The 26330-nt window shown below is 32.0% G+C and overlaps 2 protein-coding genes across 4 annotated transcripts; both read left to right on the top strand.

The window, feature by feature from the left end:
• Positions 1–89: 89 nt before the first annotated feature.
• On the top strand, positions 90–10354 carry LOC143063668 (glutaryl-CoA dehydrogenase, mitochondrial-like). Of its 2 annotated transcripts, none has more exons than XM_076235961.1 (11): positions 90–253; positions 1694–1732; positions 2497–2631; positions 2892–3015; positions 4129–4238; positions 4879–5008; positions 6114–6336; positions 6840–6943; positions 7752–7877; positions 8452–8612; positions 9161–10354. In XM_076235961.1, exons 1-11 carry the CDS (start codon positions 166–168, stop codon positions 9229–9231), a joined length of 1311 nt encoding a protein of 436 aa, XP_076092076.1. In that variant the 5' UTR covers positions 90–165; the 3' UTR covers positions 9232–10354. The 2 variants fall into 2 exon arrangements, with proteins under 2 accessions (XP_076092076.1, XP_076092066.1); XM_076235951.1 differs by having other exon boundaries at positions 2494–2631.
• A 7341-nt stretch (positions 10355–17695) lies between these two features.
• LOC143063653 (uncharacterized) lies at positions 17696–26069 on the top strand. Of its 2 annotated transcripts, XM_076235923.1 has the most exons (6): positions 17696–17958; positions 18598–18741; positions 20285–20439; positions 21184–21332; positions 25351–25411; positions 25899–26069. In XM_076235923.1, exons 1-5 carry the CDS (start codon positions 17756–17758, stop codon positions 25369–25371), a joined length of 672 nt encoding a protein of 223 aa, XP_076092038.1. In that variant the 5' UTR covers positions 17696–17755; the 3' UTR covers positions 25372–25411; positions 25899–26069. The 2 variants fall into 2 exon arrangements, with proteins under 2 accessions (XP_076092038.1, XP_076092029.1); XM_076235914.1 differs by lacking the exon at positions 25351–25411 and having other exon boundaries at positions 17698–17958.
• Positions 26070–26330: the final 261 nt, after the last annotated feature.

Here is a 26330-nt window from a genome sequence, read left to right as displayed (position 1 = left end):
TGTATTTTTGTTGCGAGTTGTTTGTATCAACATCAATATGCAGGTGGTTGTGTTTACTATATATTAAGAACCGAATATTTTATGTTCCGCGGCAAGTTTTAAGAAGTTCAAGGTCAGATAGATTTATCCTCTTACGAAACTTTTTATAGAACTATTATTTTGGAAATGGCGTTTATAGCATCAAGATTTCGTATTTCAAATGCAATACGACACAAAATTACAGCCATCTCATGTAGATGCCAAGGAACTGCTCGTATCCTTTGATAACACAATAATAATAAAGGTAAACAAGACAAAAATGGGCCTTGTCCCAATCATCCAATGAAATCGAAACAATTTAGATGACTTTATTCTCTTGCTCAATTAAAAAAAAAATCAAATCAAATCCCTTATTTATTTATATTTACAAAATAATTAAATACCAATCCAGTTTTCCCTAGTACAAATCTAAAATGTCCTTATTTTTACCACTGCCACTGGTGAGGGGGTTGGAGGGGCCTATTCCAAAAAATTATGACTCTGGGAAGGATATTTTATTTATTTTTCTGGGAAGCCTTGTCGTAGGACTAGGAGGGGCACTGATCCCGAAATCCCAGGCTAGAAAAATTAAATCCTGAGGTCCTGACTTAAGAAATTTAAATCCCGCCATCACGAATCTCAAAAATAGAATTCTCGTATCCCGAAAGAATCAATCCTGAAATTACGAGCTTAAAAACACCTGATCCTGACGTCCTGAATAAGATTCTGCCTTCCCTCACTGGTAGTACTAGTACTTAGTACTGATCTATAATACTAGTATACTACTAGAAGAATTCAAGTTAAGTTGTGACTGGAGAATAGAAATATTGTTACCATTGGTGAGGGGGGGTAGGAGGAGTCCTGATCCTGAAATCCCAGGCTTAAAAAATAAATTTAAACTCGACATCCTTAAATTTCGAAAAAAAGAATTCCCGGGTCCCAAAGGGTCAATCACAAAATCCCTCGCTTAAAAACACCTGATCCTGGTGTCCTGATAAAGTTCATATCCCCACTCATTGGTCGTCCTCCGACCAGAAGAAAAACCCTATCAAAGAAAGGGGGTTGTCTGTTTGGCTGTTCAGGATGTTCAAATTTGAAGCCACTTTGGGTAGGAATGGAGCGTGAAATCTGATGCCTTGCGTAAAGAGAGCACCAAGGGGTCCAGAGGTGGCCTGTTGCAAGACTAAATTTCTCAAACCAAGTTCATCTAGAACAAACTCTCTTGTAGAACATGCCTATTGTACTTATTGTTTAATTTTTCTCAATGTCCTGAACATCATGAACATGCACAAAATATTTACCACTGGACGTTTAGCAAACAACAATTAATTAATCAGTCTTAGTTGTGCAAGTAATAATTTACTTATAATAACAATGTGTGTGTAATTTTCTGTAATTTGCATATTATTGTAGTGTTATGATATACATGTACATGTACATGTCAGATATAAATTATGTTATACATGTAAATGGTAATTTTATTTGTAACAATTTTTTGAGAATCTCTTTGTGTTGATAGACTATTAAGCACAGATGTAAAAGAGAATAAAATACAATTATTTATAGATATTCAAAAATATTATTTTACATGTATGTCATGTATGTATTTTTCATACAGTGCAGAGTGAATTATATTTTCTGTGAAAAGATGGATATTTCCTTAACTAATCTACAGAACCACAGACTCAAACTAAAGATAATGTTAAAACTGAAGGTATGTTATTCTAAGGAAGCAGTATTTAAAATTAATGCTACATGTAGTAGCAAGAGGTTTTTGTTTACATGATTAAACAGCACAAACATACAGCAATATGTAAAGTTCATTAAAAATAATCTTTTTAAGATATACATCATTTACATGTATTGAAATTTTTTTTTTTTCAAATATAACTTTGCATCACTTATTCCTTAAAGCAGAGAAAAAAAACAATTTATAAAACTTGTTTATTGTATTCTAACATTGATATAAACAGAAAAAAATAACTAAGTAGTGACTGTGGTGTTTCTAAAGATAGAAACATCATTTATATCAGCATTTTTATAGTCAAAGCAACATTTGAAGTACTATCACCAATAAAATACATTATGGTACAGGAGTTATTATTTCAATCACAAACAATTGGGGGAAAAATGAAAAAAAAACCTGAAGTAATCTCTTAACAAACCTTTGTCAGTGTTGTGTGATAACAGTATTCAAACTGTAATAATGTTTGAAAATGACATTTTAAAGACTTGACAAACATTTATAATGTGTTTATGTAATATGTATCAAAAGAATAAAAGAATACAAATTTTTATTTTTTCCCAAAATCTAAGGAATTTTTGAAAGATATATATATATATATAGGCCTAATTTCAGCTTTCTATATGCAATGATGATAATCCCAAATAAGTGGCAACATTAAAAAAAAAACCTAAGTATTCTTTATTCCAAAGAAAATATTTTGGTTTATTTACAAATTTATTTTGTTACAGCAGCAACCTTTAACTGGCAGGATGCACTGAATTTGGAGAATCTATTATTAGAAGATGAGATACTGGTTCGGGACCAGTTCAGGGCCTACTGCCAAGACAGATTAATGCCAAGAGTCCTCATGGCAAACAGAAATGAAAGTAAATATATAATATAATATACATCTAGTAAGATTATCTGATTATAATGTAAAATTAAAAAAACTGTTTTAATTCATTGACTGCATCTTCATGTCCACCTTTTGAATGTTGTGTTTATTCATCAATTTCAATCCTGTCTTTTTTTACATGTTTATTTACCCCCAAAACCATAATAAACCTTTAAATGGATTTTGAGATAGTCGTGATAAGTTTGATAGTTGTGACATACAAATATAACTCTACATATCTTTTATTCTAAGAATTTGATAGAGAGATCATACCAGAAATGGGATCTATAGGAGTACTTGGACCACATATACATGGTTATGGTTGTGCTGGAGTGTCATCTGTAGCTTATGGTCTCATAGCTAGGGAAGTAGAGAGGTAAGGTGTAAGATTTGGTTGCCCCTAATACCATGAATACATCATATTTTACATACAATGAGAAGTTGTTATAAAAATATTTATTTTTAGGTTAAAATTCTTGAAATTTGAGGCAAATGATGGACCTGTATATAAAAAGTGTATTTTAGACTGAAATCCATCCTTATGCTATATTGTAATTGGTTGTGTAGAGTACGCACTTTTGTACCCAAAATATGAAGTGGGTACTAGGGGTGCGGATTATACATTTTTTTATTTTTAACCGGATTTTTGTGACAAAAATGTCGGTTATTGATTTGGGGATGTACGGCGGGCGGTCGGTCGGTAACCAAATGTTGTCCGTGCATTTACTCATGAACCGTTCAACCAAAGCTTTTAAAATTTTAATATGTTGTTACTAACAACAAAATGAAGGTCAAGTTCAATAATGACTATTTTGACTTTTACCGTTCAGGAGTTATGGTTCTTGAAAGATTGAAAAATGGCTTTTCCTGTCGTGTCCGTGCATTTACACATGAACTGTTCAACCAAAGCTTTCCAAATTTTATTATGTTGTTACTGATGACAAAATGGAGGTCAAGTTCAATAATGACGATTTTGACTTTTACCCTTCAGGAGTTATGGTTCTTGAAAGATTGAAAAATGGCTTTTCCATTCATGTTGTTGCATTTACTCATGAACCATTCAACCTCAGCTTTTCAAATTTTAATATGTTGATACTGATGACAAAATGGAGGTCAAATTTGATATTGAAGATTTTCACTTTCACCGTTCATCAGTTATGGTTCTTGTGATATTGGCAGGACACAAATAAATGTTAACAAATCCGGTTTGCTGTCGTTGTGACAGCCTCTTGTTTTTTTTAATTTAAAGATTTTTTTTTTTTATAAATATTGATTTTTGTGAAAGGTGTATTTGCAGGCTCACAAGATGTTTCTAAAGTGGATAAAGTTCAGAAAATAAAGAAACTTATAGATAGGTGACCTTTTAAACTAAAAGGGGGTGTACCCTACTGGAGCCCAATTTCTACTTTGTTACATTATTCCAGCTGACCATGCCAGATCTATCTTTTCTCTACAATATATATTCATACTTCCATGTAATATATTTAAGGGTAGACAGTGGATACAGATCAGCCATGAGTGTCCAGTCTTCATTAGTTATGCATCCAATAAATGAATATGGTACAGAAGAACAGAAACAAAAATACTTACCGAAATTAGGTAAGAATGATATATATACATTTATATAGACAAGTTCAAAATTGAAATCATTTGTATGCCAGTACAGAATTAGTTTCCTTTGTAGACAAGTGCAAAATTAAATGAATTTATAGATAAATTTGTAGGTTAGAACAATATTATATAAATATATCATAAGTACAAATTAGATTCATTTGTTGGCAAGTGCTAACTAAGAAACATTTGTCTTTTTGTTTGTAGACAAGTACAAAATGAGATACATTTGTAGGCAAGATAAAAAAACAAGATACACTTGATGTACAATATTTGATATATTGTTAGACAAGTATAAAATTAGATACGTTTGAAGGAAAGTTTAAAAAAATAAGAGACATTTGTAGACAAGAAGATTTTTATCACAACTTAAGAACTGATTGAATAATTATTACTGAGTTGCTGCAGAGGAGGATTTAGAGTGGGGCATTGTGTCCCAGTACTTACATTGTCCTGTTGGCGCAAACTTATATACTGTTTATCAGAAATTTTGTTTAAAACAGCTATTGACCTTTAGCTGTTTTAGTCCTGTAAATTTGTACTACATATCTTTATTTTTATGTAAGCTATTTTAAAAGATATAAATACATTTAAGAATTGTTAGAAAAGATAATTACTTTTTTTCCAGCAAAAGGGGAGCTAATAGGGTGTTTTGGACTAACAGAACCTAACCATGGAAGTGATCCTTCGTCTATGGAAACTAAAGCCAGATACAACCCATCCAGTAAAACATTTACATTGAATGGTACAAAATCTTGGTAAGTCATGTCTATAGAAACTAAAGCCAGATACAATCTATCCAGTAAAGCATTCACATTGAATGGTACAAAATCTTGGTAAGTCATGTCTATAGAAACTAAAGCCAGATACAATCTATCCAGTAAAGCGTTCACATTGAATGGTACAAAATCATGGTAAGTCATGTCTATAGAAACTAAAGCCAGATACAACCCATCCAGTAAAGCATTCACATTGAATGGTACTAAATCTTGGTAAGTCATGTCTATAGAAACTAAAGCCAGATACAACCCATCCAGTAAAACATTTACATTGAATGGTACTAAATCTTGGTAAGTCATGTCTATAGAAACTAAAGCCAGATACAATTCATCCAATAAAGCGTTCACATTGAATGGTACTAAATCTTGGTAAGTCATGTCTATAGAAACTAAAGCCAGATACAATTCATCCAGTAAAGCGTTCACATTGAATGGTACTAAATCTTGGTAAGTCATGTCTATAGAAACTAAAGCCAGATACAATTCATCCAGTAAAGCGTTCACATTGAATGGTACTAAATCTTGGTAAGTCATGTCTATAGAAACTAAAGCCAGATACAATCCATCCAGTAAAGCGTTCACATTGAATGGTACTAAATCTTGATTAGTCGTGGCAAAACTGTTCATTCAATGATTCACATGATATATATTGATTATTTGTGTTCAAAAAGTTTTGCTCATTGTCAAAGGCTGTACTGATTCCTCAAATTGAGCATATTTTGCTTGTTTTCATTACCATATCAGTCTTCATGACAAACTTTTAAATCTACAGGCCTAGAGCTAAATTTTTGGAAAATTGTAGTTAGATCTGTTGGCCTATGGGGACTATTTTTACATGCCTGAAAGCAATTTTACAAGTATTAAATGATATTTTATTTTCCAATTATGGGCCCCAAAGGGCATAAACATTACAATATCTATAATTTTTATAATACAATACAAACAATGAGATAAAAAAAAATGACCCCCTACCAGTTAATTATGCTCAGTCAGAGATGTTCTGGATCACCCCTGATAGAACATGCCTATTTGATATTAATTGCTGACACTGTACAAGTTCTACAGTAGATTTTTGTTTTTGCAGGATTACAAACTCCCCTATTGCAGATGTATTCATTGTATGGGGTAAGTGTGATAGAGACAACAATAAAATCAGAGGATTTATATTAGAGAAAGGAATGAAAGGTTTAACAGCTCCTGTCATTCAAGGCAAGTTTTCACTGAGGGCCAGTATCACAGGGCAGATCTCTATGGAAGATGTAGAAGTACCTGAAGAAAACATGCTACCAAATGTCATGGGACTAGGAGTAGGTTTACTAGCTTTATTCTGTGTTAAAACTTTTGAAGGAAGAGTTGTATAAACCTATTCAAGAAAATGTGCCTGGTATTGTTTTGTAAATTTTATTTGTTTGCCAAGAATACTTTTAATTTTCACAACCCATTGAAGTGCAATTTTTCCAAATTTCCATAACATTGGAACAATATTTTGTCCTTAGTTGTGTTTTGCTTCTTCCTTTATAGAACTTTCCACTTGATTTGTGTAAAAGTAATACTGTGATTATTAAATGTAAAATTCATACAGAGATAACAAATTTTTATGTTTTATTTTTTGCACATTCAAAATTTCTTGAAGTAGAACACTAATGGATATTTTGTTTTGTTTTGAAACACAAATGAATTATTAATATATTTTTTTCTTCAAAATAACACATTTCTTTTTTATTAAATCTGTTTTCAAGATTAAATCGACCCTGGTAATCTTTTGCTTGATCAATTATTAGTAGTTATTTACAACTCTGTTACTTTCCAGGGTCCCTTTGGTTGTTTAAACAGTGCACGTTATGGTATTGCTTGGGGCACATTAGGGGCAGCAGAGTTTTGTTTGGAAACAGCCAGGCAATATACATTAGACAGGTAAACAAGAGAAATGTTAAATAGAACTTCTATGGATTTTATTCTACAATTATTTAACGTAGATGGGTAGTCTAAATTATAATCCATAGAATTTTGTAATAATTTGCCAAAATGTAGTTTATATCATGCCTTTTTGATCAATTTTGTATAGATTATGCATGGAAATCACAATTTTCTGACATAAAACGAAAATTACACAATAGAATTTTGAGATAAAATATGAGAAAATAACTAATATTATGCTTCCAGATAAGCAAAGGAAAAAATGGGGTCATGGGACCCGTTTTCTTGCTTCATATTAAAATAGGTAAACTCCGAACACATTCTATTGTAAAAGTAACTTTATGAGAATTATCTGCCCTTACATTTTAGGATCCTCCCCTTAGGTGGCAAAGTTGGAAAAATTGAATCAAACAAAAGTATTATGTTTTTGGTAAAATACAACCATAAATATGATAAAACATGTCATTTTCTATATCGAAATGAAAATTCTTACACATGAATAACATACTACTCTTAAAATTTGCACATTTTATTAAAGATCTAGACCAATTCCTGGTATTTCAAAATCTAAGATGGAGGAAGACACCCTATCTACCTTAAAAAATGAGTCCAAGATACCAATTATTGTGAAAATTAATCCACATATTTTTTGTGAATTTCAGAATACCACAAATATTACTTATTTTACATGATATTTAAAGTCCAGACTGTTTCAATTGCGTAGTTTAGTACAAATCAAATCAAATTAGTGTCAATATTGTTGAAGCAATCAACAAGATATATATATTCCATATTTTCATTTTAGAATTCAGTTCAAAAAACCTTTGGCTAAGAATCAGCTGATACAGAAAAAAATGGCTGATATGTTAACAGAGATTTCTTTAGGATTACAGGCCTGTGTACAGGTGGGCAGGCTGAAGGATCAAGGGAAGTAAGTCAGTAAATATTCTATAGATTACAGCATTTTTATGTGGTGCTGTTATACCACTCTCCCAGGTAAGAGAATGGTTGGGCACTTCCAAACATACTTAATCCAGCAACATCATGTATGTGTCTGTCCCATGCTAGGAGCCTGTAATTCAATTGTTGTCTTCTTTTTATGTGAAGAATTTTATACATAAATTAGTCTGTTGTTTTTTTGTTTGAATTGTTTTACATTTGTCATTTCAATGTCTTTTATAGCATTGTATATTGTATGTGTTTTGGTCATTGTTGAAGGCTGTTGTTGGAGGTATTTTTTAATGACAGAAAACTTAACAGACAAATTTTGAAAGCATAAATGAAAAAGGCTGCCTGATGTTAGCATGTAAGATAGTGTCATTGAAGTGTCCATTGGCTGTGGCTGTTTATGCTCACACTTAAATAAATATCAAGCAGTTTGGCTGCAAACATTAATTAGATGCATTTAACAGATTGTTGAATATCAATGTAGGTGAGTTTCTTTTCTCATGTCTATGCTTTCTTAATAAAACTTAAGCATTCAGACTTATCTATCATTTTTCCAGGGCTACACCAGAAATGATTTCCATGATAAAGAGAAATTCTTGTGGTAAATCTTTAGACATAGCTCGTATGGCAAGAGACATGCTCGGTGGAAATGGAATCTCAGATGAATATCATGTCATCCGACATGTGATGAACCTGGAAGCTGTCAATACATATGAAGGTTAGTATAGTATACAATCTGACCGTGCGAGGGATGTATAGCAGTTCAAGGTCGTTTAAAATCCCATCATCATCATAGTATACAACTGGCAAGAATGTGTTATTTAAAAAAATAAGGGGAAGGTTTCATATATTATATTTGTTCAAGCATGATCCAAGTTGGTTACATACCTCTGCAGTATGACTTTCACGTCAAAGCTTTTTTCCCGCCCAAAAAAATGTTATAAATAAAATTATTTATATGCCGTATATAAAATTTTACTAGGATGGAGAGTTGTCTCATTGGCACTCATACCACATCTTACTATTTCTATATATTATGCTGTCAAATGTAGTTTCAATAACTAAAATTTACTGCAGGGGCAGATGCAGCCATTTTTACAAAGGTTTCAACCATATGCCTAATTTAAAAGCGTAAATATAAAAAAAAGGGGGGGGGGGGGGGGGGGGGGGGGGGGGGGTTCAACCCCCTAAAACTGCACCCACCTGGATCTATCATAGGACTGTGAATAAAAGTAAATATTTGATATTTTTTTATTGTTTTATTAGGTACTCATGACATTCATGCATTGATATTGGGACGAGCTATTACAGGAATCCAAGCGTTTACATCAGATTGATAAAGTGTGTTGTTACTTCTTCCAGTCTTCTAGTCAGTCTGTGGTGAAGACAAACTTATTAACGATATCATCTATGTGGAAGATACTGGTATTACCTTGCTAAAGTGGCATTACAGAAACAACTGTCCACCTCATTTTGTTTGCTTCAAACATGTCAAAAGTTCTTTAAATTATATATATATAAAAAAAAACATCAAAAATTGTATTTTATAATAAGCAGTGTGCCAAGTCTATGTTTTTTATTTATCTTATTCAGATTGATAGCATTGTCATAACTATTCAGGTTTCATATAACTTTTGACGTTGATATTTATAAGCCAGTCATAGTTGTTGGATGTAACTAAATCTTTTATTCGTCTTGTATGTTACATTTTAAGAAAGTTTTTTCTCCAAAAATAAGAAAAGAAGATGCAGAGGGGCAGGTAAAAATAAAAAGTTAAAGGAGGATAGATTACAATATTTAAAGAAAAGGCTGCAAATATATCACATAGAAAACTTGAGATTAAAAAAAACAGGTTGAATATACATGTAAATTCAGGTCCTCCTGAAAGTTCCTGCTCCACTGTAGAAACTGTACATTTTGCTTGTGACCAGTAAAGGTCTGGTTTATGGGGTTTATGGTATACCATTGTCAGGTTGTCCCAGCAACTCTAGAGAAAATCGAAGTTTGCTCTTAGCAATTTATGAATGTTTCACACTTGATTTCATATAGACAAGCTGATTTTCCATTTTGAAGACATTTAGCATGTTCAGATTGGAGTAGCTAAACTTTAATTTTGAAAATTCAACATTTCCTGCAAGTTTCATGTTAACTCAGGTTTGTTTGAAAGTATCTTTTAATATTTTTTACAAAGTTCTTTGTTCCATAAAGACATGATTTGTGGTTCCAAAATATAGGGACTTTCAATTATGAAAAATATGACAAAATTTAAAAATGGATATCATGACTCTTGATGCAGCTGTTTCTTTTTTACAGAAAACTTGAAGATAAAATAGTACAGAATTGTTTTAATCACATTCATTTCTCTCATATTTTTAACAAGAAATGATTTGTTAGTGTGTTTATGGCTGTGATACTTTTTATTATTATTATTGTAAATAAAGGAGATCATGAGAATTATAATGTGTACTTATTTTATGCAGTCTATTGTTTTTAAGAAAAAAAATGTGTTTCTTACTGGAACCATGCTATAGTATATGTATACTGAAGATTTATTGATATTTGTGAGTTCAAATTTTGTGGATGAAAGCAAAATTGAATTTTTAGTACATACTTGATTTCAAATGAAAAGGAAATTCGGTTTTCCTTTAACAATTACATGCCTGGCCCACTTGTAACAACAACTCGAAGAACATGTCTAGATACTGTGAAGAAACCTTTTTAATTGAAACATTTTTGTTGACTTTTTTATTAGTTTTGTAGGAAGTAAGTTTAAATTTGTTCAAAAAAAAAAAAATGAAAAAATTCCAAACTTATATCTTTGCCATGGACACATTTTCACAGTTTTGCTATTTTTTCTTTAAATTTGTGTACCTTAACCCAGGACTTACCTAAGTAGATGGCAAAGACTGTTTGTAATGTTCGAATGGTTGATATTCCTCTTTATCCCATTTTCAAGGAGTTTCGCACATATAAAGAAATATGCAGGTGTTTTTAAACAATTTTTAGCTATTATGTCAGATTTATATGGCAATCATGCGAAGTCTAAAAGTAAATATTTGGAAGAAAAATCGTATAGGAATGATCTCTCAAGCTTAATAAATTGATTACAAACTTTCGTTTTTATAATATACCAGTATAATGAGGATGGTCATATTATGTTGGCGAAAATTTGTCCCCCATGGTATACGAACAACTTGATTTTCCTCTTTGAGTTTACATTCATTTTTGTCGAGCCTTCGACTTTAGTCGAAAAAGCGAGACTAAGCGATCCTACATTCCGTCGGCGTCGTCGTCGGCGGCGGCGGCGTCCACAAATATTCACTCTGTGGTTAAAGTTTTTGAAATTTTAATAACTTTCTTAAACTATACTGAATTTCTACCAAACTTGGACAGAAGCTTGTTTATGATCATAAGAAAGTATCCAGAAGTAAATTTTGTAAAAATAAAATTCCATTTTTTCCGTATTTTACTTATAAATGGACTTAGTTTTTTCTGCGAGGAAACATTACATTCACTCTGTGGTTAAAGTTTTTAAAATTTTAATAACTTTCATAAACTATCCTTGATTTGTACCAAACTTGGACAGAAGCTTGTTTATGATCATAAGATAGTATCAAGAAGAAAATTTTGTAAAAATAAATTTCCACTTTTCCGTATTTCACTTATAAATGGACTTTGTGGTTTAAGTTTTTAAAATTTTATAATGTTCTTAAACTATCCTGGATTTCTACCAAACTTAGACAAAAGCTTATTTCTGATCATAAGATATTATTCAGAAGTAAATTTTGTAAAAAAAAAATTCACTTTTTCCGTATTTTACTTATAAATGGACTTAGTTTTTCTTTCAGTTAACATTACATACAGTCTGCAGTTAAAGTTTATAAAACATTTATTAGATTCATAAACTATCCTGGATTTTTTTACCAAACTTGGAAGCTTCTTTCAATCAAAAGACAGTATTGTGAGGGAAATTTTTATTGATGTTTTTCCTCATTTTTGTTGAGTCTGCGATTAACAGAAAAAGTAGGCGAGACACCGGGTTCCGTGGAACCCTTACAAATTTTTAGAACAATTAACCAATGTTTTGAAGATAATTCCTTTATCAAACATTTTTTTCATATAGTAAAATTTCAATAAATAGTTCCAAATATTCGAATGTAGGTCGGATGTAAATGGAAATGAATGAATTATGCGGCAAATATGGGTCACTAACTCTATTTCTGAAACTCGCATATAATTTTTTTGTGAAATTATTATAAAAAAGGTATTTTTAAAAGTTTTTTTTTCATTATAGGTACAGTCATTACTGTATTTGTTATTTGTTTAGAAAATAAATGAATTATTAATGAACATAATGTTCATTTGACTCTTATTTGTCGAGCCTTCGACTTTAGTCGAAAAAGCGAGACTAAGCGATCCTACATTTCGTCGTCGGCAACGGCGTCCACAAATATTCACTCTGTGGTTAAAGTTTTTGAAATTTGAATAACTTTCTCAAACGATCCTGGATTTCTACCAAACTTGGACAAAAGCTTGTTTATGATCAAAAGATAGTATCCAGAAGTAAATTTTGTAAAAATAAAATTCCATTTTTTCCGTATTTTACTTATAAATGGACTTAGTTTTTCTGCCGGGAAATATTACATTCACTCTGTGGTTAAAGTTTTTAGAATTTTAATAACTTTCTTAAACTATTTTGGATTTGTACCAAACTTGGACAGAAGCTTGTTTATGATCAAAAGCTAGTATCTAGAAGGAAATTTTGTAAAAAAATAAATCTATTTTTTTGTATTTTACTTTTAAAGTGACTTAGATTTGCTGCGAAACAACATATTCGCTCTGTGGTTTAACTTTTTAAAATTTTAATAACTTTCTTATAGTATTTTGGATTTATACCAAACTTGGAAAGAAGCTTGTTTATGATAAAAAGCTAGTATCTATAAGGAAATTTTGTTTTCTTCTAGTTAACATTACATTCAGTGTGCAGTTAAATTTTTTAAACATTTATTACATAAACTATCCTGGATTTTTACCAAACTTGGACAGAAGCTTCTTACAATCAATAGATAGTATCAACAGGAATATTTTATTGATTTGTTTCCTCATTTTTGTTGAGCTTGCGATAAACAGAAAGAGTAGGCGAGACACTGGGTTCCTCAGAACCCTTACAATTTTTTTTTACACATGCTTAAATGGGTTGGGTTTTATATAGGGTACTGGAAATGGAATTGAATATACAATATGGGTGACAGTTGCCATCTATTAGCCAAATCAACCAGTCTTCATACAATGTTTAAGCCTTCTGCTTCAATAATATAATTGAACTTTGCTGACTGCTGTGGTTATGTTTTTATACGACCGCAAAATTTGAAAAATTTTTCGTCGTATATTGCTATCACGTTGGCGTCGTCGTCTGCGTCGTCGTCGTCCAAATACTTTTAGTTTTCGCACTCTAACTTTAGTAAAAGTGAATGGAAATCTATGAAATTTTAACACAAGGTTTATGACCACAAAAGGAAGGTTGGTATTGATTTTGGGAGTTTTGGTCCCAACATTTTAGGAATTAGGGGCCAAAAAGGGCCCAAATAAGCATTTTCTTGGTTTTCGCACTATAACTTTAGTTTAAGTTAATAGAAATCTATGAAATTTTGACACAAGGTTTATGACCACAAAAGAACGGTTGGGATTGATTTTGGGAGTTTTGGTTTCAACAGTTTAGGAATTAGGGGCCAAAAAAGGGCCCAAATAAGCATTATTCTTGGTTTTCGCACAATAACTTTAGTTTAAGTAAATAGAAATCTATGAAATTTAAACACAAGGTTTATGACCATAAAAGGAAGGTTGGTATTGATTTTGGGAGTTTTGGTCCCAACAGAATAAGGGGCCCAAAGGGTCCAAAATTAAACTTTGTTTGATTTCATCAAAATTGAATAATTGGGGTTCTTTGATATGCCGAATCTAACTGTCATGACTGTGTATGTAGATTCTTAACTTTTGGTCCCGTTTTCAAATTGGTCTACATTAAGGTCCAAAGGGTCCAAAATTAAACTTAGTTTGATTTTGACAAAAAATGAATCAGTTAGGTTCTTTGATATGCTGAATCTAAAAATGTACTTAGATTCTTGATTATTGGCCTAGTTTTCAAGTTGGTCCAAATCGGGGTCCAAAATTAAACTTTGTTTGATTTCATCAAAAATTGAATAAATGGGGTTCTTTGATATACCAAATCTAACTGTGTATGTAGATTCTTCATTTTTGGTCCTGTTTTCAAATTGGTCTACACTAAAGTCCAAAGGGTCCAAAATTAAACTTAGTCCGATTTTAACAAAAATTGAAATCTTGGGGTTCTTTGATATGCTGAATCCAAAAATGTACTTAGATTTTTTATTATGGGCCCAGTTTTCAAGTTGGTCCAAATCAGGATCTAAAATTATTATATTAAGTATTGTGCAATAGCAAGTCTTTTCAATTGCACAGTATTGCGCAATGGCAAGAAATATCTAATTGCACAATATTGTGAAATAGCAAATTTTTTTTTAATTAGAGTTATCTTTCTTTGTCCAGAATAGTAAGCAAGAAATATCTAATTGCAAAATATTGTGCAATAGCAAGATTTTTTTTTAATTGGAGTTATCTTTCTTTGTCCAGAATCAACTTAAATCTTTGTTATATACAATATACAATGTATATTCACTTTTTACTACCAACTGATAAATTAAAATAATCTTTACCATTCAGTGATAACAAGCAGTTTTTTTACATCTTAATATTTTATGATGTATTTAAATGAGTAGTTATTGTTGCAAACTCCATTAGAAATTTTAATTGAGATTAGTTTTGGAATAAGGGAAAGGGGGATGTGATTAAAAAAATTGGGTTCAATTTTTCTCATTTGAAATTTCATAAATAAAAAAGAAAATTTCTTCAAACATTTTTTTTGAGAGGATTAATATTCAACAGCATAGTGAATTGCTCTAAGAGAAAACAAAAATTTTAAGTTCATTAGAACACATTCATTCTGTGTCAGAAACCTATGCTGTGTCAACTATTTAATCACAATCCAAATTTAGAGCTGAATCCAGCTTGAATGTTGTGTCCATACTTGCCCCAACCATTCAGGGTTCAACCTCTGCAGTCGTATAAAGCTACGCCCTGCGGAGCATCTGGTTACTATGTTGTATTCTGATACCATACTGATTTTCAAAATTAGGATGTTTTAGGTTGGCTTCCCTCAAAATATTCAATATGCCTAAATGGTAGTATACAAATACAATGTATTAACAATAATTTGATGACCTATATTTACTCTGGGTTTCCTCCTTGTTCTAGTGTTTGGGTATATGTTGAGTTTCCAAGTGAATTGCAAATATTTTATTCATTTATCCAGCATTCAATGTAATATGATTTAGGCACTAATATGATGTTGTTTTAGGCACTAATATGATGTTGTTTTAGGCACTAATATGATGTTGTTTTGGGCTTTATCTGCAGGGACAATAACATATTTGTCCAGGTGTTTTGAAACATACAGGTCTATAAAGATTGATGTAGCATGGGTATTCATAGACCCATTTAGTTCTTAACTTTTGATTTGTATCAGCGACCTCACAGTCCTAATCCAGTCAGAAAGACTATCTACGTCTTCTTTCTCATGTTTAACCGAGCACCTAGCATAGTCCTTAACTGAATCAATCAGTATTTTAAAGTTTGTGTTTCAAATTGATTGATTTAGGCTCACAGTACTTCAGGCCTTTATAAAAAAGATTTCGCAGAGAAGTGTTATTGACAAGGTTTGGACCCCAGTTATAATGTGCCCAGCCAGATTATACATAAATGGTGAACTAGCACAGATGCAATCAAGCGGTTTAGACTTGGAAGTGGTCAATATAAAGATCCTGCAACATGTGAATGTATTGAACATTTTAGTTGAATTGGTTTGGTATAAGTATACAAATGTTAGGTACATATTGATATTTTGAATAGGGAGGTATTTTAGAGTGAACTGTAGGATGATGGATATTGCCCAAGTTGATGACATTGAGACATTAGTTTGTTAAGAAAAGTTTAAATTAGGATCTTTTATCCTCTTCATCTTATTGAACACAAAAAAAAGTTAAATATCAAAAATACTCGCACAAAAAAAAATTCAAAACGGAAAGTCCTTTATCAAAAAGTAAATATCAAAAGCTCAAACACATCAAACGAATGGAAAATAACTGTCATATACCTGACTTAATACAGGCATGTCTGTATGTAGACAGGGACTTTGTTTACTATAGAAAGTCTCTGATGTAGACAATGGATGATTAAACCTGGTTTGTGACTGTGACTTGTAATATCCAAGATGATAGCAGTAAGTTTTTATTAATTTGAATGGGGGTTTGTAACAGTTGTTTCCAATCATAAGTTGTACAGAGGATACTGAACAAAGCTACGTGCGAAAGGTGATGAACACCTAACGGTTTTTTTACGACCCCAAAAATTAAAAAAAAATTTGGCAGTAAATTTTCAGTTCAGTATTTTTGTGATTTTACTTTGTTTTACTTTTGGTGCAAATTATATAAAAATTATAGAAAACTTCGGCATGCAGCTCTAACTCAAAATATGGACAATTCAATGTTAATATAAGGGGATCTTTTCTATGTAGTTAGGCGTATGTTTCAGTTTGTAACCCGGATTTGCTTTCGCTTAATCGATTATTAACCATGGATGAGGTATACTACTGTTGCCTTTATTTAGATTGTAATATGTACACCGTTCACACTAGCATTTTTTTCTCTAATCGATCTAATTTGAATCGATCTAAATAAAACCAGTTGGCGTTTACATTATCTCTTATCAAAACAATCTCTAACGGTCTAATCTGAACCAGTGCATTCACACTACATTTAAAATCGCAATCGACATTGCGTATAAATAGAACTAATTTATCAAATTCATGTGTTGATACACTGCTACACACACTTGAAAAAAAACAATCGGACTCAGCAATCGGATGAAGTTATTGTTTGAATTACTCTTGAATCACAAGTTAAAATTTTGATACTGGTGTTATTGCAGTTTCTTTAATTTTCAAAAAACAATGAAGCAACGAAGTTTTAACATGACGAAATACTGCGGTTCGTCAGTGAAAAGAAAAAAATCAACATAAGAAAAGAAGACAAAGATTTTGCAAATTAATGCTACGTCGAAGACGTTCACATTAAAAGTAAGATCGGTTTACTTTAGATCGATTCAAACTAAACTACCTCTTTTTGGTATTTTAGTTTAGACCGATTGGAGAGTGATTGGAAGCGTTCACATTAGCCCTCAAATCGATCTAAAGTAAACCGATCAAGTTTAAATCGATCTAAATGGTCTAGTGTTAACGGGGTCTAAGATATCGTTTGCTGCTTTTTTGTATCGATATCTGCTTCAAATCGTTCCTAGAGTGGGAAATTTCACAGCAATATGGTATGAGGTTTCATGGAAATTTGATATACTAGTAACAATTTGTAGTTTTTGCTGCTTATTTGAGAACGCTTGAAATACACGCATACCTTATTAACCTCAAACTTACACTTTTAATGCAATATTTAAAAATAAAATGAAATAAAATTAAAAAAAACGAAACTTTTGATATGATATCTATGTAAAAAGAAAATTATATATTTCGAATCGGAAAGTTTCGCATCAAATGGCAAAATCAGAAGGTCAAAAAATTCAAACGAATAGAACACAACTGTCAATTTCCCGACTTGGTTCAATAAATAACTATAGGTCACGACCCTTTCTTATGATAACTATATACATAGATATAAGTAATTGCAACTGATAAGAAAATAGAGCATTGAACAAAGATACTTATTAGGTAATAGATTAATGATTGGTTTAAAAATGTCGCCAACTTTTGAAATTTTGATTTTGTGTTTTTCAATTTCACATGCATCATGGTGGCACCCACATCCGCACATGGCATGGAACGATGTGATTAATGAAACTTACATCAACACTGGTGTTCATGGAGAAATGTTTGTCGTCGATTTGTTTGAAGTGCATACAAGTATCATTGAAGATCTCCACAGGTTTGTCATATTGTTTCTAGTTGAAAAAAAAATGGTATTGAAAAAAAATTTCGGGAATTTAGTCCGTGTTTTTATTTTATTTGATATGCAAATATTTCTTAAAAAAACAAAATAAATATGACTAAAAATGGTATATTTTGGGGCCCTTTATAGCTTGCTGTTCGCTGTGAGCCAAGGCTCCGTGTTGAAGACCGTACTTTGACCTATAATGGTTTACTTTTATAAATTTTGACTTAGATGGAAAGTTGTCTCATTTGCACTCGTACCACATCTTCTTATCAAGTATGTCTACTTATGGTGACTTAGGTCGATCGTACTGGTGATAGACCATTTATGTTCTGGCTTCTAAACAGTCAGTGACGGTATCATAATGTGTTGCAGACGTACGTTCTCAAATTCATCGATACATTTTTTTTATTATCATTTGATGGGTTTGAGCTTTTGATTTCCCATTTGATAACGGACTTGCCGTCTTGGAATTTCCTCGGAATTTTGTATTTTTGTGATTTTTTGTTTTATTATAATTGCACCATCTACCGCAAACAATTTGACATAAATGTGTTTGTTATTTTATTTATACCATACACCCATTTTTATTCTCAAGTTTTCTATAAATCAATATGTTTCCTTCAAATTCAGGAAAGGGAAGAGAGTGATATGTTACTTTTCTGCTGGAACAAAAGAACATAGGCGACCTGATTACCTCGACTTCCCATCCGATGGACTTGGGCTTCCTAATGAAGACCGACCAGGCGACACATGGGTTGATATAAAAAATAGTCAGTATGTATACCTATTTTGTTAGCACACATTGCGTCGGTCGTCGTATTTTGTCCGTCGTAAACTTGTTCGAAGATCTGTTCGGAATCAATTTCAAACAAACTTGGCCTTTATGCTCCTTTGGCCATACACTATCAGTACAAAGTTCGTGTTTATTTTATTCTAGACAAACCTCTAACACGACAGCCATGGATAAAATTGGAACTGACATCTTGGGTAAGATGATCAAAATGTCAAGATCTACCTATTTTATATTTTTACCAAAAGTTATCAGTTGTTTAAAAAAAGATATTCATAGTTAAAAATTATAAGAGGCAAACATGATCAGTCATATGAGATATACCAAAATACCAATATGACCAAATCATTGGATGACATGATAAGCAGTTTTTTGCTCTGAAATGATTTTTTTTTCTCAATTTTTGTCGAGCCTACGACTTTTGTGGCAGAAAGCGCGACATCGGGAGAGTGATCCGGAGTCGGCGACGGCGGCGTTAACTAACTATTTAAAAGGTGGAAGACCTGGATACTTAATACTTTGTAAATATATGCCTTTTGTTGCGAAGGTTCCGTCTATCACATGTCTATTGTCCTTGACATCATTTTCATGGTTCAGTGACTAAGATTTGTTTGTAATGTAAATTTTTCTCTTAATATGAGTAATAGGATATCTATATATTTGGTATGTGCGTACCTTGCAAGGTCATCATGCCCGTCCGACAGTTTCCACCTGACCTTGACCTCAATTCATGAATCAGTGAACAAGGTTAAGTTTTGGTGGTCAATAAAATTGAGAATGGAAATTGGGAAGGTTGTCTATATTTCAGATACTATAAACAATAGGTCTAGTATATTTGGCGTATGGGAGGATTGTAAGATGGCCACATCTAACTAGCAGATGTCATCTGACGTTTACCTCATTTTCTAGTTCAGTGGTTATAGTTAGGTTTTTGTGTTTTAGTCTGTTTTTTTTACTGTATACAATAGATCTACTATATGTTTGGTGTGTGCAATAACTGTTAGGTGTGCATGTCCAACTGGCATGTGTCACTGACCTTACATCATTTTTATGGTTCAGTGGTGAAAGTTAAGTTTTTGAGTTTTTGCCTTTTTTGACCTAATAAAAGTCCCCAAATTACAAATGTGAAACAATTTAAACGAGAAAAATAATGGCCTACACTATGTATAAAAAAATGATAGAAAACAAAATATGTAACACACCAACAGACGACAACCACTGAATTTTCTGTGCACATATTCATAATGGAGCTTTTTTAAAAAAAAAAATATTTCGTATTTTGGATTACGTTGTTTTTCAGGGTAAGACGTATAATGAGGGATCGATTTGAATACCAAATCTCGGCATTGTGATGGTGTATGTCCGGAAACGAGAAAAATAACGGCCTACACTATGTATAAAAAAATGATAGAAAACAAAATATGTAACACACCAACAGACGACAACCACTGAATTGGCTGTGCACATATTCATAATGGAGCTTTTTTTAATAAAATATTTCGTATTTTGGATTACGTTGTTTTTCAGGGTAAGACGTATAATGAGGGATCGATTTGAATACGCACAATCTCGGCATTGTGATGGTGTATGTCCGGATAATGTTGATGGATGGGTAGAGAATCAAGCAGGACTTTATTTGACACCAGAAAATCAATTGGACTATAACAGATATTTAGCAATAGGTAAAACCCCTAACGGGAAGGATTGTGCCTGATGTTCATATGATGAAATCATAATCTTTCAGTCAGTTTAATTGAAGTCTGGAGCTGGCATGTCAGTTAACTGCTAGTAGTCTGTTGTTATTTATGTATTATTGTCATTTTGTTTATTTTCTTTGGTCGGGTTGTTGTCTCTTTGGCACATTCCCCATTTCCATTCTCAATTTTATATAAGAAGATTTATATTCCGGACGGACAAATTCCGACGTTCCTCACTTTTTACTCAAGTTTAAACTTTGCAATACTGTTTCAAAGCTGATGTGTTTCCCTCGGGCTTTGGTTGTTACTCTGATTTATTTTTTGCTTAATCTTATTATGACTATCGAACAGCGGTTCACTTCCGTTGTCGTTATTCAGCAAACACGTAAACTATTCATATGTTACACTAAAGCATTTTCCTCTCAATATGTTAAAGTCTACATTTTCTCCTCAAAGAACAATATTAAAAATGTGTTATCAACTGCTAATATCTAAATAAAGAGGGTGATATTAAATATACCCAATTTTATCTGAACGAAGGTGATTCAAATGAATGATGTTTGTTGTAACATCTAACTTTTGTAAACCACCTGCACACAACATATGATACTGAATCTCGTAAAATGCCTCAGGAAAATAGTTGCACGTCGGGGGACAATACACTTACTATTCCATTTATACCCAGTCAATAAGTATACACTACTAAAACCTTTTAAAATTCCTTTACAGAAGCACACGGCTATGGTTTAGCTATCGGACTGAAGAACGATGTGAGCCAACTTGATGACCTTGTAGGCGACTTTGATTTCGCTATAAACGAATCCTGTATGGATTTTGACGATTGTAACCGGTACAAACCATTTTTTGATGCTATTAAGGTACACCGATAAAAGTTATATTCATAGTTTTCTTGTTGAGCTAGACACTTTTTATATCATTACCGATGTCGATTTGATTCAGGAAGAATGGTTTATTAAAAATTTCCCCTATATACATTCAACCTGTGATTCAAATATTCTTTGCAAAAGATTGTTGGTTTCTGATTGTTAAATCAAATTAATTAACAAGATCCACATACATGATTTTTAAAATATAATCATTAGGAGGAGTAATAATTGAAAAAATCTTGCTTTTGGGATTGCAAATGTCACATTCTCATTTGGGTAAAAGAAGATGACCTAGACCCAATTTTCAATAAGGTTGTCATCGTTAGTTTGTTTTAGGAAGTATTAAAATTAATCATTTGGGGTTGAAGTCAACGATACACCAATCTAATCACATAAGAACCACTGCTCAAATATTTGCTGATAAAAAGTTAGGAAAGGAATAGGTCCGGTAAGGGCCGATTTTGGCCTCAAATTTCAGGTTCATCTGACGAAAGATTTTTGACACTTTTTAAACACTTAAGCAGTCTATGGAAGAAGCGATTCGATAAAAACTTTTCTTATATCAACGAGCGATATTGTCTTATATCAACGAGTTGCATTGTGGGAAATTTCAGACGAATGTTAGCATTTGTACGAAGAAAGGCAGATTTCTCGGTATAAAGTAATGACTCTTTTCTAAAAAAGGGTGACATTTAACATGACATACGTCTGGTGTATAATTTTCATGAGTTATTTTATGTAATAACAAGCAAGGTGGATTTAAACGAGAAAACTGAATTATTGAATAAATGAAACATAAATGCACGATTTATCATTTGTAGATGTACACATTCTATAAATATCATGGAGCAAATTCAGTGGAATGCAATTGAGATGAATTTAATTGTTTGCTACGCCAAAATCACCTATAAGTCAACGATACTGCTATATTTTAAAATATCAATGCGATATTTGTCTTATATCATAGCGATGATTTTTTAATATCAAAAATTTATGAATGCGATACTTTTCTAATATAACTGCTATAGTTTTCTAATATAGAATTAATACGATGACACGTCACAATGCATGTCAAGAAAACTGCAAACATAATTCACAAACTTAGATCATGACCAGATCAATGTTTTAGGATCAACATCACTATAATTTCGTAACTGTAACACAATTAACGCTTACATGAACTTATCATTCCGAAAATGTTGCGTGACCCTATTGATAGTTGAAAGTGTTAACAACCTGTTCAGTCTATTGTTTTCAATCACATGGTTTAACCAACTAACTGACATGTTTAACCCCGCCACATTATTTATGTATGTGCCTTTCCCAAGTCAGGAGCCTGTAATTCAGTGGTTGTCGTTTGGTTATGTGTTACATTTTTTTTTTCGTTCATTTTTCTTTTATATAATAAGGCCGTCATTTTCTCGTTTGAATTGTTTTACATTGTCTTATCGGGGCCTTTTATGGCTGACTATGCGGTATGGGCTTTGCTCATTGTTGAAGGCCGTACGGCGACCTATAATTGTTAATGTCTGCGTTATTTTGGTCTCTTGTGGACAGTTGTCTCATTGGCAATCTTACCACATCTTCTTTTTTATAATTCTATTTGAAGTGATGATGCAATGCGGAATTTAAAAGCGGTTGCAAATACGTCTACCGACCTATTAGATTCTAATTTACTGGTCATACTGCTATAGTCTACCCACCTTGGTAATATCGAAATAGACAAAAAATATCATTACTTAAAAGAAACATTCATTCAAACAATCCAATCCAATACAGCTCCAAATTACAATTAATATTCAAATGGTAAAATGAATAATCCAAACAAATTAAAATGTACAAATGCTGATGTCCCGCTCTTTGAAGATACCAACTGAGTAGCCTCAGACTATAAAAATTGGACAACTTCAGATACAACGAAAATCAAAAATCTTGTCAAACAGAAAATAAATTTATTATTAACATAGCAAAAGATATTGAGAAGGAAGACAGTTCTTTTTGGATATCAAAGACTTTTCCCGTTGGTAAATCGATATCTCTATGAACATAATCAGCTCGCCGCCTGGACGCTCTTTTACATCGCGATGACCGTGAGGGTATTCCGATGTATTGTTGCCACAGAGATTTGACTTTCGTTTTTGGCTAGTAACCGATCGTATAAATACGCGAACTTTTCTTAGTGCAAAATAACAATCCGTATCGCTTGTTATAAATTCATTTCTTCAATGAGTAATAAAAAAAATGTTTAGAACACAAATAAATAAGATGTAAATGTCTTTTGACGTTAGAAATGTGTATATTCGTTCATTCGTTCATTGTGTACTAATTTACGTTTTTTGATGGAGTTAAGTCTGTCAATTGATATTTCATCGTGTGTTTTTCTATGTTGTGATGTTATGCTATTGTTTCAGAAAAGGTTTGTTTCCATTAAAACGTTTAATCCCGCTGCAAAAGTTTGCACCTGTCATAAGTCAGGAATCAGATGTACAGTAGTTGTCGTTTGTTTATATACGTGTTTCTCGTTTCTCGTTTTTTTTATATAGATTAGACCGTTGGTTTTCCCGTTTGAATGGTTTTACAATAGTAATTTTGGGGTCCTTTATAGCTTGTTGTTCGGTGTGAGCCAAGGCTCCGTGTTGAAGGCCGTACATTGACCTATAATCATGGTTTACTTTTTTTTTAATTTTTATTTGGATGGAGAGTTGTCTCATTGGCACTCACACCACATCTTCCTATATCTATATATCTTTTCTATATTCATAAATTTAGATTGTTCAGTTGAAGGACTGGAAACCAGTTATTTATAAGGGGAAATTTTAAAGATTTATAGATATAAGAAGATGGTGCATGAGTTCGAATGAGACAACTTTCCATCAAAGTAATAATTTGTTTAAAGTAAACCATTATAGATCAAAGTAGGTCCTTAAACACGGAGCCTTGGCTCACAGCGAACACCACGCTATATAGGAACAAGAACATTGCTAGTGTTAAACCATTCAAACAGGAAAACCAACGGTCTAATTTAAAAAAAAGGAGATTCAAAAGTACAGGTCAATCATTTTGATACTTAGCTATTTGATTATTTGATTACGGCATTGTTTATTAAACTCTTATTTGATTAGATTTGCTTCCATAACCAATTGAGAAATTTGTAAGATGTTACCAAAAACAATTTGAATTTAAGCAATGGTCTTAAAACTGCTTATTTACATACAATACTACTAAGAAGTAAAATTAAAAAAAATACTGAACTCCGATGAAAATTGAAATCAGAAAGTCCCTTATCAAATGGTATAATCAAATGATAAAACACACCAAACGAATGGATAACAACTGTCATATTTCTGACTCGGTACTGGCATTTTCAAATTTTGAAAATGGTGGATTGAACCTGGTTTTATAGCACTTCACCTCTCACGTGTATGACAGTCTCATTAAATTCTGTCATATTTACAACGATGCGTGAACAAAACAGACATAATAGGTAAAATTGTCAAAATATGGGTACAACAGTCTAATATTAATACTAATCGGTACTAATATTGATATATAAAAAAACACCGCTATGATATTTTAAAAGTATCGCATTGATATTTTAAAAGTATCGCATTGTTTATTTATGTATATAAGAAAAACACAGCACTTCAAATTTTACATTGACATAAACGTAAGCTTCTAACTAACTTCTGCATGTATATTTAGACTCAATTGTTGTTTATATTTGAACAATAAGTTTTAAAATTAGTATTTTCTTAATTTTTCGTTGCCGAAAACAACATTTTCCGCATGGAATGTCTGCATATTTACAATTGATATTAGACAATATCGCTATGTGATATAAGAAAAGTTTTTATCGATACGCTTCTTCCATAGACTGCTTAAGTGTCTATTTCATTTGATTCAATTAGTTTATGTGAAAGATTTTAATTGATTTAGTCATTAAAAACGCTCCGATTCAAGCTCAAATATGAAAAACCTATCAAATATGCCAAAAATGTCATTTTTTCAGATTTTTTTTGGTCAAAAATGAAAGCGGCCGCATCCGTGTTCATCCACAACCTTTATTTATGGTATGTATTATCGTTAAATAAAATAACTTCAATATTAAGAATGAGCACAAATGCGGGCACTTCATTTTAGACGGACACCGTCTTAAATTTAAGTAAAATGCTAAAATTCTGAAGGTTTCAATAAAAAGTAAAATCACAAAAATACTGAACTCCAAGGAAAATTCAAAAAGGAAAGTCCTCAATCAAATGGCAAAATCAAAAGTTCAAACACATTAAACGAATGGATAAATAATTTAGCATGACTTGATGATGATATTACCCGAAAGATGTGCATTGTATTGTCAAAAACAGCCCATATTTATGTAGCAGTAGCATTCTACTTTTAAATAAATAACTAAAAGTTTACATTTTAACAATTTTGTAAAACTGCTATATTTTGAGGTCAAAACGGGGTCTTACTGGACCTACTCCTTTTGTATTATTTATTTTTTTTTTCATGTTAGTAGGCACCATAATACAATGTACATAAGTTTTTATTTTATTTTAGCCGGTGTTCCACATCCAATACGTGAATTCTACGACAGAGGGTCACCGGAAACAAGAGGAGATATGCTCATCGTCAAAACGACCGCATGACATGAATACTTTGATTAAGCATGGGATGGTAAACTGGAAAATTGGTTGTTAATTTTTTTCTCAGTAAAAATTATCTTCCTGATGTGGTTGTTTTTATTGAAAATCATCTATTGTAACGACGATTTTATTTGATATCATTGTATTATTTTGTATACTGCATATGTTGCATCATTATATGTTTTTCGCCTAAATTGCAGGTGATAATCTAATTGATAAATTCATGACCGCCAGTTGTGAAGCTTCTAATGAGGCAGGGAGGACACTACCTCATCAAGTTTTTTTACCAAATTTTGTTTCAAAATAAAGACAAAGAGAGGTCAAAATGTCAGACGTGCATTATCTA

This window comes from Mytilus galloprovincialis, chromosome 1, assembly GCF_965363235.1.
Source record: "Mytilus galloprovincialis chromosome 1, xbMytGall1.hap1.1, whole genome shotgun sequence".
Taxonomy (NCBI): domain Eukaryota; kingdom Metazoa; phylum Mollusca; class Bivalvia; order Mytilida; family Mytilidae; genus Mytilus; species Mytilus galloprovincialis.
This window is presented reverse-complemented; position numbering and strand designations above follow the sequence as displayed.

What these genes read in the sequence shown, in the direction of transcription:
- LOC143063668 (XM_076235951.1), top strand. Translation starts at nt 166, where the DNA reads ATGGCGTTTATAGCATCAAGATTTCGTATTTCAAATGCAATACGACAC. An exon ending in ATAGCTAGGGAAGTAGAGAG is followed by an intron (nt 3,016 to 4,128) that starts GTAAGGTGTAAG and finishes AATATATTTAAG; the next exon opens with GGTAGACAGTGGATACAGAT. An exon ending in AGCTGTCAATACATATGAAG is followed by an intron (nt 8,613 to 9,160) that starts GTTAGTATAGTA and finishes TTGTTTTATTAG; the next exon opens with GTACTCATGACATTCATGCA.
- LOC143063653 (XM_076235914.1), top strand. Translation starts at nt 17,756, where the DNA reads ATGATTGGTTTAAAAATGTCGCCAACTTTTGAAATTTTGATTTTGTGT. An exon ending in ATCATTGAAGATCTCCACAG is followed by an intron (nt 17,959 to 18,597) that starts GTTTGTCATATT and finishes CTTCAAATTCAG; the next exon opens with GAAAGGGAAGAGAGTGATAT. An exon ending in CATTTTTTGATGCTATTAAG is followed by an intron (nt 21,333 to 25,898) that starts GTACACCGATAA and finishes ATTTTATTTTAG; the next exon opens with CCGGTGTTCCACATCCAATA.